Source organism: Amblyraja radiata, chromosome 33, assembly GCF_010909765.2.
Source record: "Amblyraja radiata isolate CabotCenter1 chromosome 33, sAmbRad1.1.pri, whole genome shotgun sequence".
Classification (NCBI taxonomy): domain Eukaryota; kingdom Metazoa; phylum Chordata; class Chondrichthyes; order Rajiformes; family Rajidae; genus Amblyraja; species Amblyraja radiata.
Window position 1 is genome coordinate 7,563,386 of NC_045988.1, and position 20,662 is coordinate 7,584,047.

Consider the following 20,662-nt stretch of genomic DNA (forward strand, 5'->3'; position numbering starts at 1 on the left):
TGTGCAAATTAATGCTACATTTTTCAATGCAACAACTTTGATGGGACTTCAAAATAACAATTGCTCTGACACTCCATGAGACATGCGAGGAGTAGGACATCAAAATAGCAAAACACAAAGAAGGAGAATGGAGTGAAGGAAAAAGAAAATGAATAATGTGCACTTCCATGTTGTCTTACAACCAAACAATACCTAGCAGTCATTATAGCTGAAAAACGTGACCACTAATCAGCACACAGAGTTCCCGAAATGAACAGTAAAAAAAGCAGCCAAGTAACGTTCTAGAGTTATTGGTGAGATTAAAGTTGGGGAAAATCACAAGGAAATTACTCTCACTCTTCTTCAAATTGCAGGAGGATCATTATTTTCATGTGAGACAGGACTTTTTATTTAAACATCACTGGGTTTGGTGCTCAGATCTCTGGAGTGCAACATGGACCCATAATTCAGACCCTGAGACTTTACAATTGATCCAAGACTGCCACCTAAAGGCACTAAGCATGTACACATTTACTGTCTATTGCTTTAGCAAACAAAAATGCATAATTTAAAAGCCAAATTACATTGATACGTTTGGATAATGTGGCATTGTTGGATAACAAAGAGTGAGCTTTATTATTAACAAGTGAATGCTGGAAGGCTAATACTTACAAGTTCAATCATTTAAGCCCTTCAAATCTTGAAAAAACAAAATAATATCTTAAAAGTGTTACAAAAAGCAGGCACTTTATAAAGTGATTTATAATGTGATTTATTGTATAAGATTAAGAAAAGCAGGCCTTCCAAAACAAATGATAAGCAGTGCTTGGAACTCAAGATATGTTTTGTCTAATTGTAAAAGTCTCTCCACAGCTAAATGAGGCAAATCGTATTGCTGATGCTAAAGTATAAATGGTTTACATAACTGGAAACCAGCAGAGAGATATGAACTTAACCATAAAAGTGCATCTTGGCAGTTGTTTTAATAGATGGGATGCAGAATTGATGAAGCAGCCAAAAGTGGAACACTGGGTCAAATATTAATAGAATTTATAACCAAACGACATTTTGAAGATCACAGTACAACTTCTTTACACTGCCTCAACAAGGCAGAATTAATATATTTATTTGACCTGATTTATATTGTGCACAACATGCTAATAACCATATAATAACCATATAACCATATAACAATTACAGCACGGAAACAGGCCATCTCGACCCCTCTAGTCCGTGCCGAACACATAATCTCCCCTAGTCCCATATACCTGCGCTCAGACCATAACCCTCCATTCCTTTCCCATCCATATAACTATCCAATTTATTTTTAAATGATAAAAACGAACCTGCCTCCACCACCTTCACTGGAAGCTCATTCCACACAGCTACCACTCTCTGAGTAAAGAAGTTCCCCCTCATGTTACCCCTAAACTTCAGTCCCTTAATTCTCAAGTCATGTCCCCTTGTTTGAATCTTCCCTACTCTCAGTGGGAAAAGCTTTTCCACGTCAACTCTGTCTATCCCTCTCATCATTTTAAAAACCTCTATCAAGTCCCCCCTTAACCTTCTGCGCTCCAAAGAATAAAGCCCTAACTTGTTCAACCTTTCTCTGTAACTTAGTTGCTGAAACCCAGGCAACATTCTAGTAAATCTCCTCTGTACTCTCTCTATTTTGTTGACATCCTTCCTATAATTAGGCGACCAAAATTGTACACCATACTCCAGAATTGGCCTCACCAATGCCTTGTACAATTTTAACATTACATCCCAACTTCTATACTCAATGCTCTGATTTATAAAGGCCAGCACACCAAAAGCTTTCTTTACCACCCTATCTACATGAGATTCCACTTTCATGGAACTGTGCACAGTTATTCCCAGATCCCTCTGTTCACCTACATTCTTCAATTCCCTACCATTTACCATGGTACCATGGTACTAATGTTCTTTAGAAAGGAAGTCTAACAACTAAGCCAATGTCAGCTTAGACAGTTTTATGTACGTGGAGAGATGGTTGCAATGTTCTATTAACAGTGGCAATTGCATTTCAAGCAACATCTTTAATACCATTCTTAAATAGATTTCCTTTTTTATTTAAAAAAAGTGCTAATTGCATTGTTTTCTCCATACTTTTGCAAATATTTTGTTTATGATGATGAAAGTTTGCCGTAATGAAAAGCTCAAATGTATTAAGGAGTTAAGTGAGGGAGTATCATTAATTTGCTCCAACCCCATAATTGACCCAAAAGTCTCCCATGCCAATTATGAAGATAAAGTTGTCAATCTGAACATGTATTCAAACATACCCAAGTTATAAAAGCAAAGGATAATAAAAACAAAGGAAAGGACAAGCAGAAATGCATCACAGTTAATCCTACACTTTATTACCGAATTCAAAGTTGAGCTCCAGAGTAAAAAGGTTTACAATTCAAAAATAATTTCAAGGTTCATAAATCCCTGGAGTTATACAGCACAGAAACAGGCATTTCAACCCAACTCGTCCATACGCTGCCCCATTTGCCTGCGTTTGGCCCATATCCCTTGAAACCTTTCCTATCCACGTACCTGTTTAACTGTCTATCGGATGTTGTCCTTGTATCCTTCTCTACCACTTCATCTGGCAGCTCTCTCCACGTCTGTGAAAACTATCCCTTCAGGTCTCTTAAACCCATGTCCTCTAGATTTAAACACCTCTACCATGGGAAAAAGTCTATGAATATTTACCATACCTACAATCCTCATGACTGCTTCTACCTCCATAAAGTACTTTTATGTACTTTTAGAATAATAAACTCACAAACTTCAGTGGCAGCACTGAACAGGTGGTGTGGGGTGACTTTGGGCTTCTGTACCACCTGCTTGACAGTAGCAGCAAGAAGGGAGCAGGGCCCGGATGTGGGGATCCTTTTATGTTAGATGTCGCCTTCTTGAGATAACGCCTCATACAGTGAAGGAATAGAATGATGTCTGAAAATTAATTTTAGTTTCTAATTCTGTTTTAGCTGCCTCATTCGTAAGAAGTTTGAGGCACAACTGTACATTGACAGATTGGTTGTTATTTAAGTTTTAATTTCAATATGGTTATTCAAGGAAAAAAAACCCTTTCTCATTGCCACTCATTAGGAAGCTCAAGTGGTTTTAAACGTGGAAGATGTTGAAAATGTAAATACTGCAGGTTAGAAACATGAAATAAGACAGTTATCTGATCTGATTGGAGAACATGCAAAATAAAGGTTTTCACTTTACCTTGGTAAACATGACAATGATAAGCCTAAACCTAAACGTTGCCTGACCTGCTTTTCTGCAAAAATCTTTCTTAACTACATGTTCTCGGGATCTCTAAATCCAAATTTTATTAGTTATTTATGTTATGACATCGGTTGGGAGCTGCATACCAAATCCGTTGCGCTTATGTGCAATGACAATAAAAATATATTATTATTATATTATTATTATTATTATGTTGAGATCATTGACAAGGTGAGAAGGAACAACAGAGGTCTGGTGAATGGGGCAGCGGAGGGAGCTGCAAGATGGTAGCGGGGATTCAGTGAAGGGGCACTGAGGAAGCAGCAGGTAGCTGCAGAGTGGTTGTGAGTGGAATAGTAAGCACAAATTACGTGGAACAGTGAGGAGACAGTGAGTGGAGTAATGAGAACTACAGCACTTGAGTGATCAAACATGTCTAAAGATACCAGTGTCTGGCTATGTGCAATTAAAACCTGTTCCTCTTGAATGGTCTCTGGATTGGTTTGCAAATCTGGTCGGCATGAAAAAGATAAGCATCATTGATCTTGAATAGACTACATCTTTGTCCTGTTATTTGGTTAGGGAGAGTGGAGTCACATGTTTGTGGCTCTTAAGATAAAGTATTTTTTACAAAATTCAATACACACCTCGTTATTTGGGCTGCTGATTCCTGTAGTAAGCGTTTCATTCACAATGAACATATTCAATTTATCTTCAATTTGCACATTTATTCTCTTTTATAAGCCACATAGCAAGTATAGAAAAACCATTCTTTAGCACAAGGCAAATCTGGTTAACTCTTGCATTTATTAAAAATAAAAATATATTAACCTGGTAGCATCTTCATGAGACATTGTAAGGCCAGCTCCTGGGTCTGCATTTTCTGCTCTTGAGTTCGAGCAGGTTTTGGATATTTAGGTAAAGCTCCTCCAGGCCAGATAGCCTCTTGTAAAAGCTTGAGGTATACAACCCAGTATTGAGTGCTCGTCAGGTTAATAATCTGAACTTCAAGCCACCTGTAATGAGGAAATATATAATCACATTGCATAATCATCACAAATAATATTTGAACAATCATACCAATCATAAATACAACTAAACAATAAGTTTTTTTGGCTAATACAGAAATATTACGAACTGTAGGGTATACAACTCAATACTACATAATGAAGCAAGTTCTATCAGTGTGAAGTGCATCCTTTTCTTCACTAGGTTAGCAAGGTAATATGTTGATCTTCAAAGAGAACATATATTAGGCATATAGCAGAGAGTCTGCACCATAAGAGCAGCCAAGAGTATCTTCGATGGGTTGCTGATGACCATACAACAAGTGCACAAGACTGGAATACAATTTGTTGGAATGAAGGCAACAAGTTTTGCTCATGAAAATATCTGGTAATAAAATAGTTGACTCAGGGGAACCCTACAACCTTCAAGGATCTAAAAGCTGTATCCTCTGTTTATTAGTTATCTCCAAGGAAGGTGATGAAGGTTTTTTTAGGAAAATATGACAAGTTATCAATTAACTAAAGTAATTGAAAAACAACAAAAAGTGAAATTGGTAGAAATCTAAAACAAATACAGAATATTCTAACAATACATAGCAGGTCAAGCAGGATCTATGAAGAGAGTAATAAAGGGTTATTTTAGATCAAATGATTTAGGTCAAAAACATTTATCAGAAATGGTGGAGCTGGTTTACTGGAGAAGGAAGGCAAGGGAAACGCTATTGAACTCAAGAGTGGAATGATGGGTGAGATGAGAACAGCAGTGCATAAAAAGGAACAGATACGGCTGAGAGTCCTATCAATGCTGTTGGTGAGGAAACCATTGTTAAGAAAATAAGGAATACATCTCGAAAACAGTGTATAGAAAACCACATCAGAGGTGTAGTCAACCTGTAGGTATCTAATGGAATTTTGTCTCTGACCAAAGATGGAGATAAAGGGAAGGAAAGAGTCAGAGATCGGCTGAGAAAGTGAGAACAGGCTTTGACAAAACACAGTAACAGAACAGCATATCTGGGACTATCATATATTTTTTAATGTAATTTTAACATGTCTAGGGATTCGGATTAAAGACCAACCTGATTTTGAAAGGTTACAGCAAGATATTTCAGACAACCCCACACGTGATAACTATTTCTCACGCAGAATGTTTTCCAATTAATTTTAATTGACAAAATCTACGGTATTCAATATTTTTCTTTACACAGTAGTATTCTGTAACTAAGTGGTGCATATTTAAATTTATGGCATGAATGAATGTTGAAGCTTGCTATTTACCCTAAATATTTCAAATAATCCTTAACATAATTACAAATTTAATTTTGTGACCAAAGTGTAGAAAACCCCTATGAACTGTATAGTGAAATGTAGATTCTATGGCAATAGTTGTAGACAATTGCCTTGCAATATGCTCAGTTTTCAGGAAAAAAAGTAACCACTAATACCACTCAATACCACTACAGCAATATATATTTTTCAAAACATGCTGCTCCTAAAGCATCGGCACCAAATATCATTAGATTTGGTCAGCGTGGACAAGTTGGGCCTGTTCTGTGCTGTATAACTCTATGGATCTAGATTATTTAGATCTGTAAGCATGTTACTAAAGAGAACAAAATGACAGTAAAGGGACAAGAAAATTCCTTCCCCTTCATCTGATGTCTTTGCATGCCATCTGATAGCAAATGTTCATAATTAGTCATCAGGAACATAAACTGACCATGTTTTCAATGAACAGCAGGGTAACGACTAGATCGATTTTCATAATTTGTATTGAATATCTATTGTAGTCTCACTAGGTTATCAGCAAGTCCAGGACATGGCCTATTATTTGACTGCCATGAGAACACCCGTTGTTCTTGTCTGTTTTCATTCCACTTGAGAGACCTAATAAGTTGTTATATCAATGCCAAGTTCTGCCTTTCTTTTCTGCAAATGGATTTCTCACATTGTTATCACACCCATGCGCTATAATTTTACTTTGAAGGCGGCTAGACGGAAAATGATTACCAAACCTCTGCCATGTAATGGCATTATCATTATGAATGTGGCATTGGATAAGGCTTTTGTTATTTCAATAAACTATTCATTCTGGAAACAAAAGCATTTACTAAGAAAGAAAACAAGAATTGAAAATGTGATCTAAAGTTCAGATATCAATGTTCACACAAAAACCCGATCTCATGTAATTTATATTGTACTAGCACCTGAATGATCAAAGGAGCTTTTGGAAAATAATGTATTCTTTTTACAACATGGTCTAGAATGGCTCTCAAAAGCAACTGCATAAATTTTGTTTAATTCAAAATTATCTTAAAGTTTAACAATATCAGGATTAAAATCCAAACTAATTTTATTTCAATGATGGGAAAATTCCGATGGTGGCCTGCAGGCACTCACTGACCCACAAAGATTATCCAAATAAACTGATTAAAAAGTCAATATATACCCAATGACTTAGTGTAGAGATATCAACGTTCATTAATTGAGTCTTCATGTTTAAATTCTGACAGCAAAATTAACTTATTACTTACTATTTTTGATTGAAGGCTTCCTCTTTAAACTGGTAAGTGAACAACGCCAAAAGGTCTAACTGTTCTCACCACAAATATTTTTGTAGCCGGATGAAAACGCTTCAGCACTTGGCGCTTACTACAACTTCAACTATTGACACAAGCAATCCATGTAACTATGGATTCCTAATGTATCTGCATTGCCAACTCATTTAACTTGTGTGCACTCTACATTAATATAATTGTATTAACAGCAGAGTTCAGATATGTATTGTAATACTAAAAACCCTTCATATTATGGAATTGCATGGCTTTACATGAGGAGGATGCTGGCTGGATTTAAGAAAAAGATCACTGAATGCAATGTTACATAACAAAAATAAAATTGTTGAAAGAATTATTCAAATAAAAAACAAAGCTTTAGAAATTCATTGTCATTCAGTGAATGGTATTTTTACTCCCTTTTTGAATTTGTCCAGTCACCTGAAATGTCTGCAAAAAGCCAGCAGAACCATCAGCTTTTATCTCTGTAACAGTAAAGAAGAATTTTCTATACATGTAGGAAGGAAGATGTTTAGAATAACTTGAAGGCATAAGTTGGTGCTGGAAACCTGGCGACTTTTTGTGTATTGCCTCAGTGAAGTCTACCATTCTTACACTATAATCTTTGCACTTTTGTACTTATTTATGATTGTGCTTACGTATAGTATGATTTTACTGAATTTTATACAAAACAACAGTTTCACCATATCTGGGTGCGAATGACAATAATATACCATTGAACGATTGAATTTCCAAAACGCAGACCACCAATACCCACTGGGTTCCAATACTAAAGACCACTCATTGATTTCAGTGTCATATCAGAAATCTCTGCTATTTCCTGGTTCCAAGCTTCTCAGCCCCACAATCCACTACTGGAGGGGGAGAAGAAAAGTCATGTATACAAGGCTACTTGGGTAGCACTCCCACACCTTGAACATTCTGCACCTATGAATTTCTCAGGAAGATATTCATTCGTATGGCAAAAACTAAGAGCTGAAGCTGTCTTTACAGACACAATCAACTCCAGTATGCTATTGCATAGCTGTCATCTATTTAGAGCTTAAAACAAATTAACAAGATGAGAGAATTGCCATGTTAAATTAAACTTTAGCACTAATTAAAATCAATGATAAGCTCAAATATTTCAAAAACCTGTTTGTCAAATATACAGTTATGCGACGGTGTAGAGGCCTCTAGCATTTCTGAAATGACATGAATTCTGAAAACAGAAATCTCCATTATTTATCACGACTTTCTCCGAGACAGTATTAAAATCCATGTTCACCATCATTCACCTTGGTGTTCTAGTGGTTACGATTCAGCGCAAAACAAAGGGCGGCATGGTGGTGCAGTGGTGGAGTGCATGAGCGGTAGGGTGCTGTCTGTACGGAGTTTGTTCCTTCTCCGTGTGACCGTGTGGGTTTTCTCCGAGATCATTGGTTTCCTCCCACACTCCAAAGATATACAGGTTTGTAGGTTAATTGGCTTAGTATAAATGTAAATTGTCCATAGTGTATGTGTAGGATAGTGTTAATATGCGGGGATCGCTGGTCGTCGCACAGTCGTTGGGCCGAAGGGCCTGCTTCCACGCTGTATCTCCAAAATAAACTAAACTAAACTAAATCATACAAAGGTTTCACCTGTTCTGAAAATTGTATTCGGTATGAAATTTATAGAGGTCACATTCCTTCCCTTTCCCTTCCTCTCTGCTGCATTGTTTTCAGACATGTCATCAATTAGATTAAATGCATGTGGCAGAGAAACACAACCACACAATGCCTGCTGATAACTGTAATAATGCCTTATTGCACTCATGCAACCATGATAATAAATAACATTAATCTGCACTGCACCCAATCAGCTTTACCGGATCTTCCCCTGAATAGCTTTTCCAACTAAAACTTCAGTGTGATGTTATTAAAAAAATGAAAAACGTACATTGCTAAGCCATCTATATGGTCTGGTACGGCAATTCCAACACCGAGGACGCATGAGGCTGCAGATTGGTGTACTCCGCCCAGTCCATCATGGGCATAGACAGACTTTCTATCAAAAGCACTTACATGAGCCGATGCCTCAAGAAGGCGGCCTCTATCATGGATCCCCACCATCTGGGTCATGCCCTCTTCACACTACCAGGCAGGAGGTGCAGAAGATTGAATTCCCACACCATCAGATTCAGGAACAGCTGATTACTATCAGATTCTTGAACCAACCTGCACATCCCAAATCTTACCTCGACAACGGAACAATATGGCTCACCTCTTGCACTATAATGGATTTTTTTTCCTAATTATATTTCTGCACTAATGTCTCATTTTTTTGAATGGTCTTTTTTGTTTTTTGACATTTATGTATAATTTGGGTTTTTTTGTGCCTGTGATGCTGGTGCAAGCAAGATTTTTCTTTGTACCTGCACCTCACTGTACTCGTGCACATGACAATAAACTTGAATTTAAATCTGAACTTATAAGTAACATCACAAAGTACTTGGCTTTTTTGGAAAACTTGACTAAATTTTAATGATGTTCTGCATGGGGAATAAGCAAAGACCTGTCACAAAGGTGCTGGAGGCAGTGGGAGGGATCAATGAAGCTGAATGATATCCAAGGGTGAACAAGAGGATGTGAACTGGAAGGGATAAAGAATAATCGGACTGAAAGGTTCTGAGGGAGGAGATGGGTTTGGGGATTGTAGGTTTTGAGGTATCCATCAATGTGACGGAGGTACACAAAAATGCTGGAGAAACTCAGTGGGTGCAGCAGCATCTATGGAGCGAAGGAAATACAGTGGCTTGCAAAAGGTTTCATACCCCTTGAGCTTTTCCACATTTTGTCACGTTACAACCACAAACGTAAATGTATTTTATTGGGATTTTATGTGATAGACCAACACAAAGTGGCGCATAATTGTGAAGCGGAATGAAAATGATACATGGTTTACAAATTTTTTTACAAATAAAAAACTGAAAAGTGTGGCGTGCAAAAGTATTCAGCCCCCTTGAGTCAATACTTTGTAGAACCACCTTTCGCTGCAATTACAGCAGCAAGTCTTTTGGGGTATGTCTCTACCAGCTTTGCACATCTAGAGACTGACATTTTTGCCCATTCTTCTTTGCAAAATAGCTCAAGCTCAGTCAGATTGGATGGAGAGCGTCTGTGAACAGCAATTTTCAAGTCTTGCCAGAGATTCTCAATTGGATTTAGGTCTGGACTTTGACTGGGCCATTCTAACACATGAATATGCTTTGATCTAAACCATTCCATTGTAGCTCTGGCTGTATGTTTAGGGTCGTTGTCCTGCTGGAAGGTGAACCTCCACCCCAGTCTCAAGTCTTTTGCAGACGCTAACAGGTTTTCTTCCAAGATTACCCTGTATTTGGCTCCATCCATCTTCCCATCAACTCTGACCAGCTTCCCTGTCCCTGCTGAAGAAAAGCATCCCCACAGCACGATGCTGCCACCACATGTTTCACAGTGGGGATGGTGTGTTCAGGGTGATGTGCAGTGTTAGTTTTCCGCCACACATAGCGTTTTGCATTTAGGCCAAAAACTTCAATTTTGGTCTCATCTGACCAGAGCACCTGCCTCCACATGTTTGCTGTGTCCCCCACATGGCTTGTGGCAAACTTCAAACGGGACTTCTTATGGCTTTTTTTCAACAACTGCTTTCTTCTTGCCACTCTTCCATAAGGCCCGATTTGTGGAGTGCACGACTAATAGTTGTCCTGTGGACAGATTCTCCCACCTGAGCTGTGGATCTCTGCAGCTCCTCCAGAGTTATCTTGGCTGCTTCTCTGATCAATGCTCTCCTTGCCCGGCCTGTCAGTTTAGGTGGACGGCCATGTCTTGGTAGGTTTGCAGTTGTGCCATACTCTTTTCATTTTCAGATGATGGATTGAACAGTGCTCTGTGAGATGTTCAAAGCTTGGGATATTTTTTTATAACCTAACCCTGCTTTAAACTTCTCCACAACTTTATCTTTGACCTGTCTGGTGTGTTCCTTGGGCTTCATGATGTTGTTTGTTCACTAATGTTCTCTAACAAACCTCTGAGGCCTTCACAGCTGTATTTATACTGAGATTAGATTACACACAAGTGGACTCTATTTACTAATTAGGTGACTTCTGAAGCCAATTGGTTGCACTGGATTTTATTTAGGGGTATCAGAGTAAAGGGGGCTGAATACTTTTGCACGCCACACTTTTCAGTTTTTTATTTGTAAAAAAATTTGAAAACCATGTATCATTTTCCTTCCACTTCACAATTATGCGCCACAATTATGCGCCACTTTGTGTTGGTCTATCACATAAAATCCCAATAAAATACATTTACGTTTGTAGTTGTAACGTGACAAAATGTGGAAAAGTTCAAGGGGTATGAATACTTTTGCAAGCCACTGTAGGCAACGTTTCGGGCCGAAACCCTTCTTCAGACTGATAGGGGGTGGCGGGGAGAAGGAAGGAAAAAGGAGGAGGAGGAGCCCGAGGACTGAGGGATGGGAGGAGACAGCCCAAGGGCTGAGGAAAGGGAGCAGACAGCAAGGGCTAACAAAATTGGGAGAATTCAATGTTCATGCCCGCAGGATGCAGACTCCCCAAGCGGAATACGAGGTGCTGTTCCTCAAATTTCCGGTGTTGCTCACTCTGGCCATGGAGGAGACCCAGGACAGAGAGGTCGGACGGGGAATGGGAGGGGGGGAGTTGAAGTGCTGAGCCACCGGGAGGTCAGGTAGGTTCTTGCGGACCGAGTGGAGGTGTTCGGCGAAACGATCGCCCAGCCTCCGCTTAGTCTCACCGATATAGATCAGCTGACATCTAGAGCAGCGGATGCAATAGATGAGGTTGGAGGAGATACAGGTGAACCTCTGTCGCACCTGGAACGACTGCTTGGTTGGGTCAACCAGCACATTGACAACGGTATTCAGTACAGGGGTTGTTAGAAGGTCAGGAAGGTAGGGTGCTGGCAGATCAACAGTCAAAGGACTAAAAATCTGGTGTTTAGTAGTCACTGGGCAGGGAGAACATCAACATAGAGCTGGATGCAAGGAAACCCACCTTGACTCGGTGAACCTAGTTTACCTTGGCCAGATGCCCTTTAAGTAAACATGGCATGCCGTCTGTCGAGTGGATGGAGATCACAACCACATTTCTTCTATTTCCCCCATGTCTGTTCTCACTCCTCTCCCCCATGACAGAACACGTCCTCGTGTAATCACCTTCCACCCAGCAAGCTTATGCACACAACATATCATCTTTTGAAATTTCCGCCAGCTGCAGCATAATCCTACCACCTTCTTTTCTCCTCCCCATCCGCATTTTGCAGAAACCACTCACTCGGTGACTCCCGTGACCACTGTTCCATCCCCACCAACTTGTGAAAACTACAAGGCAATTTTGTGGCAGCTGCTTTCATTAATGGCGAACAGTTCAAATATTTTCCATCAACAAACATCCCAAGTTCCACCAAGTGTTGTAAACTTAAAATACATCAGATGTATAACATTTTACTTTTGTGCTCTGTGGTCGAGGTATGATTAAGGTAAGAATGTCCACTGCGCTTGTTGTCTGTAAGAATCCTAACGGAAATTTGCTTTGAATGTTTAAATCAATTTCTTGTACTCAATTGGACTCAAGCACCAGACTACAAATATTGTTGGCTTGCTACCACTTGATGATTGGAACGGAAATGGATAATAAGTAGGCGGATGGAGAAACACTTTTTCAGACAGATGTGCGAGAAGTTTGATGTTATCACAGCTGCCCAACATAAAAAATGTCTCGATCTTCAATGCAATCATCTCTCCTAACATGCACAAGACAAATGAGTAAAGTTAAAAATGTGCACGTTAGCAGTCATTCAAATTTCTGTGTTGCATGACTTAATGTTGAGAGTTTTTTTGGGATAGTTCAAGTTAATTTTCCTCGCAAGTTAAGTGTGGCTAACATGCACATTCGTTCCTTGATCACCTACTAACAATGTATGATCTCATTAAAAATGCATTAGTTTGGATGTTACATTGTCCAAAGAGGACATTACGATTGTGAGTAATAGCACACTTGTTAATTTTTGTTATTCTTCCATTTTGCTGTAAGACATTAGTACTGAATTGAACTCTTCTGGTCAAACTCAAGGTTCTGTGACTGAAGAAGAATGAATGCACTTAACTAAAATCTCAACCCCAAAGCAAGGAGCAACAACCTATTTAAACCTCTTCACGTGGATGACTCTCACGTTTCTCCCACACAGACTGAATACCCTCAGCAACACCTTGCGAGCAAGTAAGAATTACTGCCAGTCTAGTCTGTGTTTATTAACTGAATGTGGTGTAACTTATATTGATACCAAAACAGTGGATTTCACCATTGCAGTTTATCGTCAGCGATTGCAATACCTTATATCAATGTTGATTTATTACTTTATATTCATGATCTTGCTCTGATGCTTTTTTGACATACAATATATCTTTTTCAATATGTCTATTTGTCACTGCCACGAACAGAAATAATCAACAGATAGAAAGCACTATCATAACATTTAAGAGACATTTGGACAGGTACATGGATAGGATAGGTTTAGAGGGTAGGTATGACTCGTGTAAATGGGGCATGTTGGTTGGTGTGGGCAAGTTGGCCCGAAGGGCCTGTCTAGAGGACACAGCTTTAAGCTAAGAGGAGGCAAGTTTAAAGATGTGCAACCAAGTTTTTTTTTTTTTACAGAGAGTGATGGGTGCCTAAAATAGCTGGATGGGATGCAGATCCATCACACAATAGTGGGGTTTAAGAGGCTTTTATATAGGCACATGAATGTGCAGGGAATGGCAGTAATGGATCATTTGCAGGCAGATAGGATTAGTTTAATTTGGCATCAAGATTGGCAGATACCCGTGGCCAAAGGGCCTATTCCTCCGCTGTGCTATTCTATACTCATACTAAATTGTAAAACAACCTCAAGCTTGAGCTCTGAAAATGCTTTACAGGAACCAAGCCTACGTCACCTCATATTCCACTCGGGTAGCCTACAACCCAGTAGCAAGAATACTGAATTTCTCATGTTTAGGTAATTCACACCCTCTGTATTCCTTTAAATTCCAACCTGGTTCTCTTTCCCTTTGTTCACCTTTCCCATTTACCCACCTATGCACCTAACTTATTTTCTTTCACGGTCTACTCTTCCCCTCTTTCATCTAGTCCCATTTGCCTATCATATCTGGTTCCATTTATATACTTCCAGCCTGTCTCTACCTTCTCCCTCCTCTCATCCATCGGCCCATTATCCCATATGTCAACTTTCCACCTATCACCCATCACCCCCTATCTCACCCCTCCTTCTCAACTCTCTACTATGTATTTTCCATTTATACTGTTAGTCCTTATGCAGGGTCTTAGTCTGAAACATCGACCATCCACTTCCCTCCACAGATGCTGCTTGGTCCGCTAAGTTCCTCCAAAAGTTGACTTTGCTCCAGATGCCAGCATCTGCAGTCTCTGGCATCTCCTAAACCAAAGCATACTTTCTAAAACATAAACATACTTAAGATATACAGCAGCTCCACAGTGAAGTCATCAACTATTATTCCAAGCCTCTCCAATAAAATAATGTACTTTAATAGCTTAAATGGCTGTATTTACTCTACAAACACATTTATTGCTTGCGTAGAAACAAACTGTTCTGCAGCCAAGACTTTTATTGAACACACAAAACACGTTTATTACTTTGAAAGTTTGGCAGGATCACGATACCTTGCTTAATCATTTGAAAAGTCCAACATGAGACATGGATTGAAATTGAAAGGCAAGTAGAACAGTTTTAAAATGAGTTAAAGCATACTACTTTCAAATTTTTTACCTGGTTAATCACATGTTTAGGAGTTTAACTTGTAGCTCCTGGGGACCTATCACTTCATGTTATTTTCAGGTGATTTACTCGAAAACTAGACATTTAACAATGCTGTAAATTGAAACATATTGGTTTTACGGGACTTTATTGGGAATTTGACGATGATATAAATGAACACCACATTTAGAAATGAATTCCAGCAGTGAGATGACAGTGATTGGCCTTTGTATCAAGGTAACAGTAGCAATGGAGAAGGCTAAGGACTGACAGGTCAGTGTGGGAGTGACGTGCCACTGGAAACTGAAGATGGCCATTGCGGACAGAGCCTACATGCTATGCAAAATAGCGCAACTTTCTACAAGGTGGTGTTAGGGTGGCACAGTGGCAGAGTTGCTACCTAACAACGTCAGAGACTCAGGTTCGATCCTGACCACTGATATGGTGTTTGTATGTCCTGTGACGATGCAGAATTTCTCCAGGTGCTCCAGGTTCCTGGCAAATTCCAAAGATGTCTGCAGGTTAATTGCGGGTTTGTATGGTGATTGGATTCTGTAAATTGTCCCTGGTGTGTAGGATAGAAGTAGTGTATGGATGATCGTTGGTCCTCCTAGACCCATCGGGCTGATGGGCCTGTTCCCACGCTGTATCTCTAAATTCTAAACCCTTTACGTGTTGGTCTCAGAAGAGGATCTACTATCATCCAGTACAATTGCTCCAATCTTAAATCTCTATTCCATTTGGAAATCTATCAGCATTTTCTATCCGTACTCTGAAAAATAATTCTACACTCTGAATTTTCCTCTTTACTCTAACTGTTGTATTTGTGTATGTATTGATTGCATTCATTTATATTATCTGACATATTGATTGGATAGCAATCAAACAAAGGTTTTTTCCTGTATCTTGGTACATGTGACAATAATAAACCAATACCAATTCCATTGGGAAGGAGATCCCAAACGCAAATTGGAAGAATGACATCTCACATTCCACTTGGGTACTTACAGCACAATGGTATGAAAATTGCATTTTCGACTATCAGGTAATCCACACCCCTTGTATTCTCCTCCCCCACACACACACTCTTGTTCACCTCACCTCCTTCTCCCTTTCTTCGTCTTTCCCATCCCCAACATCCACCTGGTTCCATTTGCCCATCATCACCCAATATCTAATGCATCTATCAGCTACCCGCCTCTATTTCGCTTGCCCCCCACAGCAGCCATCCTCCTCCCCTCCAAATCCCTAACCGCTGCATACTGAGTATACTAGAAGCCTTTCCTTATCATTCTCAGTCCTCATGCTAGGTCGGGTCTCCCTGCACGGGAGACCCGACCTTTTCTTTGTCGGGTCTCCGTTGTCGTTGGGGCTGCAACGAGGAGCGGCCTCCAACAGGAAGACCGGGGGCTCTGGTGCCGACTACTCACCTCACCGTCGCGGAGCTGGCCGAGTCCAGAGCGGGTGGAGCTGTGGTGGACGCTGCTGCGACCCGACCCCCGGAGATTCGGTGGCTGCAACTGCGGGTTTGGCGGACGGCACCGGGAGCCCGTGGGTCCCTGGAGGGAGACCGCTTTTCGGGGCTTCCGCAGCGGCGACTTCTCCCGCCCGAGTTGCGGGGTTGAAGAGCACCTGGAGCGGGGCCTTACATCACCGCCCCGCGCGGCTTGGAATGGCGGCGGGTCTCTGCGAGCGCACGCCGGGGGCTCTAACACCAAGACCCGGTGTGCGACCTTGCATCACCCGGCGTGGCTTTAATGGCCACGGGACAATCGCCATCGCCCGCCGGGGGCTTTGACTTTGACTTTGACTCTGACATCGGGGGGGAGAGTGCAGTGGAGAGAGAAGTTTTTTTGGCCTTCCATCACAGCAATGTGATGGATGTTTATGTAAATTATGTTGTGTCTTGGGTCTATTTGTTTGTAATGTATGGCTGCAGAAACGGCATTTCGTTTGGACCTCAAGGGGTCCAAATGACAATAAATTGAATTGTATTGTATTGTATTGTATTGTATTGTATTGTAAACCCAAAACATTGACCCACACCTTTTGCTCCACCCTCCATTGCATTCTAAATTTCAACGCCCGCTGGTTAAAATAATTCTTCCTCATGTCCTCTCTAAATTTCCATCCCTTACTTAAAATCTTTGTCCCGTGGTCACGGGCATTCCTACTAAAGGGAAGAGTTATTCATTATCTTGTCTATGTTCATCAACATTTTGTATACCTCAAGCAAAACTCAAAGGTCTGAAGAAGGGTCCCGACCCAAAACATTGCCTATCTATTCCCTCCACAGATATGCCAGATTTATGCCAAACACCAGCACTTTTGTGTTTTTCTCAAGGTTCCAGCATCTGTAGTTCCTTTATCTCCATTTTGTTTACCTCAATCACGTTGCCCCTCGGCCTTCTGCCAAGAAAACAATCCTGGCCTGTCCAGCCTCTCCTCTTGATGTCAGACAAGAGCCATCTGCAAGAAACACTGCACAACTTGTCAATGACTGACCACAAAGGAAACTCAAAACACCTATCTTTGGGTGGAAAGTTTGCTCTGCTGTTCTTTCACACTCACTGCTACATTACCTTTCCAAACAGGCTCTCATGTGACCATGGCTCCTTATCACTTTCATTTGATTATCCTTTCACTCTTGGAGTATCTGCTGGAGTATCCTGGAATGGGATGCATGCATGGCCTGTATATCAATTGTGATGGGCTAATCAATTGCAAGCTCACCTCAATCAGATTTGATATCACCACTATTCACAACTCACATACAGGCCACCGTGAGTAAGCATAAAGTATGGGAACTGTGCTTTTTCCCCACTTCTCCAACCAAAAATGCTGAGACTGCTTATTGTATTCCCGTTGCCATCACAACCTGCACTTACAAACTCAGCAGAAGACAGCAATCAATAAAGTAACCTTCAAATCTAAATGTACGTCACACCATCACACCATGCAGTGCATTTAATTACATCAAAGAATTAATAAGGTCCTCTCTGCCAACTTGTCTTCCTTGCCAAAAGAAATCAATTTAATAGCATTTGATTGTATACTAATAAAACACTCTTTAATTAGAACAGACAATGCCCAAGAGGGCAAGGTGTGAAATGCTGATTTAATTGCTGCAGACTATATTACCATACAAAAAAAACAGAAAATGCTGGAAGCACACAATAGGTCAGACAGCATCTATGGAAAGCAAAGCAAAGTTGTCATTTCATGTTAAACTCCCTGTGTCAGAACTGTGAGAGGGAAAAATCAAGTTTGTTATGAACTGCTTTCCCTTCTTTTTTACAACCAAACCTACTGGGTATTTTCAACGTTTTCTGTTTATATTCCAGGCTTCCAGCATTTGCATTTTTTTAAACTTTTGTTATACAAATAGGGTACAATGAAAGTAATAACGCAGTACTTGGTTCTGGCTGGGAACTCCCAAGACAATGAAGATAAGGTATGTACAAGCCACAAGTGTGTAGAAAATAAGGCAAAGGAAGTTCAACATAATATGCTCAGCATGTTTTACATGGCTCATAGTGCTGGAAATTAGTTCACAAGCTAAAGATCTTCAAAATGTTTTGGTCAAGAAGAGTCTAAAACCAAGACATGGTCAAATGGGCAAAACCACAATCTTGTGTCGAAACTGAAAGGAAGTAGCAAGAGTAATGAGTCAAGAGTGTTTAATTCTCATATGTGTCAGCAACGGAACAATGATTTGCTGCTGTTTAACAGCTGCAGCCTGCTTTTTGATGAAACACGCAGATAAATACATAATAGCTAAGAATACAATAAAACAGTCACCATAATATTAGGTTACCATAATAGTGCAAAACTGAAGCAAGGAAACATAGTACAGGAATGGGCTCTTTGACTACAATGTTTGTGTTGAACATGATGCCAAGTTAGACTGATCTCATCTGCCTGAACACGATCCATATCCCTCTATTTCCTGCACTTTCATGGTCCTATACAAAAGCCTCTTACACATCACTATCTTATCTGCCTCCACCACCATCCCTGGCTATGCATTACAGTCCCCCACCACTTTATATGTAAAAAAACTTGCCCCACACATAGTCATTAACCATTATAGCTCTGCCCTCTAGTGTTGGAGATTTCCACCCTCAGAAAAATGCTCTGACTGTCTGCCTTATTTATGCCAAGAAAAGAATGAAGGCTCTTAGATTATTGAGGAATATCATCTCGAGATGGGTCACAGAGCAACAGTAGTTGGGGCATTTTCATGCATTTTGATTCATGAAGAAGAATTAATGAGTACCCCAAAGTATTCTAAAAGTCAATGTAGGCAATGGGAGATACATTTTCTGTTTATCGCTAACACTATACCCACATAAGCATTGAACTCTGGATGTACACACCTCAATAGAAGATTTGTAGTTTAAGATATTATGCTGCAAATATTGTGCATGGGTCGATAGATACATAGCAGTGTCCTGTATTGGTATTGGTTTATTATTGTCACTTGCACAAAAATACAGTAAGAAACTCGATGCTATGTGCTGTCTAGGCAAATTATACCTTACTTGAGCAGATCAGGTAGTGTAACAAGGTAAATTAACAGAGTGCAGAATATAGTGTTACAGCAACAGAGAATGTGCAGATTTATAAAAAAGTGCAAGGGCCGCGACGAGGTAGATTGCAAAATCGGGAATTTATCCATGGCATAGATCATTCAATAAACTGAATACAACATTCGTAAATGCTGGTAGTATATGCTTTCAAGCTTTTGTATTATCTGCCCAACGGCAGAGTAGAGAAGAGATAATGACCAGGGTGTGAATGGTCCTTGATTATGTTGGCTGCTGCTTTCCCCAAGCCTGTATGAAGTGTAGATGGAGTTGATGGTTGGGGCAGAGTGGAAGGTGGGGGGGGTCTTGGGAAGACTAGTTGCTATACCAAACTGTAACTGATCCAAATGTTATGCTTTCTATCAAGCATCTTATGGCGTTACATTAGTGCAGTGGCAGAATCGCCATCGTCAGAGACCCGGGTTCGAACCTGACTACGGATATCATCTGTACGGAGTTTGTATGATCTCCATGTGACCACTTGGGTTTTCACCGGGTGCTCCGGTTTCCTCCCACATTCCAAAGACGGGTTTGTAGGTTAATTGTCTTTTGTAAATTGTTCCATGTAAATAGGATAGAACTAGTGTTCGTTGGTCAGGGTGGATTCAGTGGGCTGAAGGGCCTGTTTCCATGCTGTATCTCTAAACTAAACTGGTTATAATAATAGTGCTGATTTTCCATTGTCTTCAAAGGTGTTGATGAGCTTTTTTAGCCGTAGCATAAATATGGTTGGATCAGGACAAATTGTTGGTGATATTTACATTATTTTCACTTTAGTACCAATGATACAGACTGAGACATGCATTTCACTCCACTTCCTGGAGTCACTGACCAGATCCTTGGTTTAATGCAAGCTTAATATTTCAATCTGCGTAGTAATATCATGAGAGAGCATTTATAGTTGTTACAGGTCTCTAAAAGCAGTCTCCTCGAGGGGTAATTCTAGCCTTAGTTGCCTGGAATTGTCTACATTTGCATGTTTTAGCTTGCTCACTGCATACAGAGAGTGAGATTGGCATGTTTTTGCTTACCAACAGTTGATTCTTGCTTGTAGTCACAACCTGTTATCATTTCCATGTAAAAGGATTAATGATTCTAGTAACTGCTCTAGTTCAGTGACATTTTTTCTGCAGTTGATTACCAGGATACATTTTTTATAAAATTGACAAGATTTAGCTTGCTTCAAACTTGTTATTGTGAAGATTATACTGATGTTCAAATAGTACACAAAGCTGACAAAGATGAAGTAAATTCAGCAATATCGGTATTCCAACTGTGCAATGGTTCACTCCTCTTCACCACATTCTTAGTGCAACATTTTACTTGACATACATTCCACTTTGGATTTAATAGCACTTCAGGAAATAGTACTACTGGAGAATAGAGAACAATTTGAATAGGAAACACAAGAAACTGCAGATGCCAGAATCTTGGACAAAAAAAAA

The 20,662-nt window shown here is 40.0% G+C and overlaps 1 protein-coding gene across 1 annotated transcript in view; it reads right to left on the reverse strand.

Moving 5' to 3' along the window:
- snx19 (sorting nexin 19) overlaps positions 1–20,662 on the reverse strand; it is an 88,492-nt gene that overhangs the window by 16,128 nt on the left and 51,702 nt on the right. Inside the window, exon 9 of the mRNA XM_033049919.1 lies at positions 4,060–4,244. Within this exon, the coding sequence (XP_032905810.1) occupies positions 4,060–4,244 (185 nt within the window). The remainder of the gene's footprint in view (positions 1–4,059; positions 4,245–20,662) is intronic.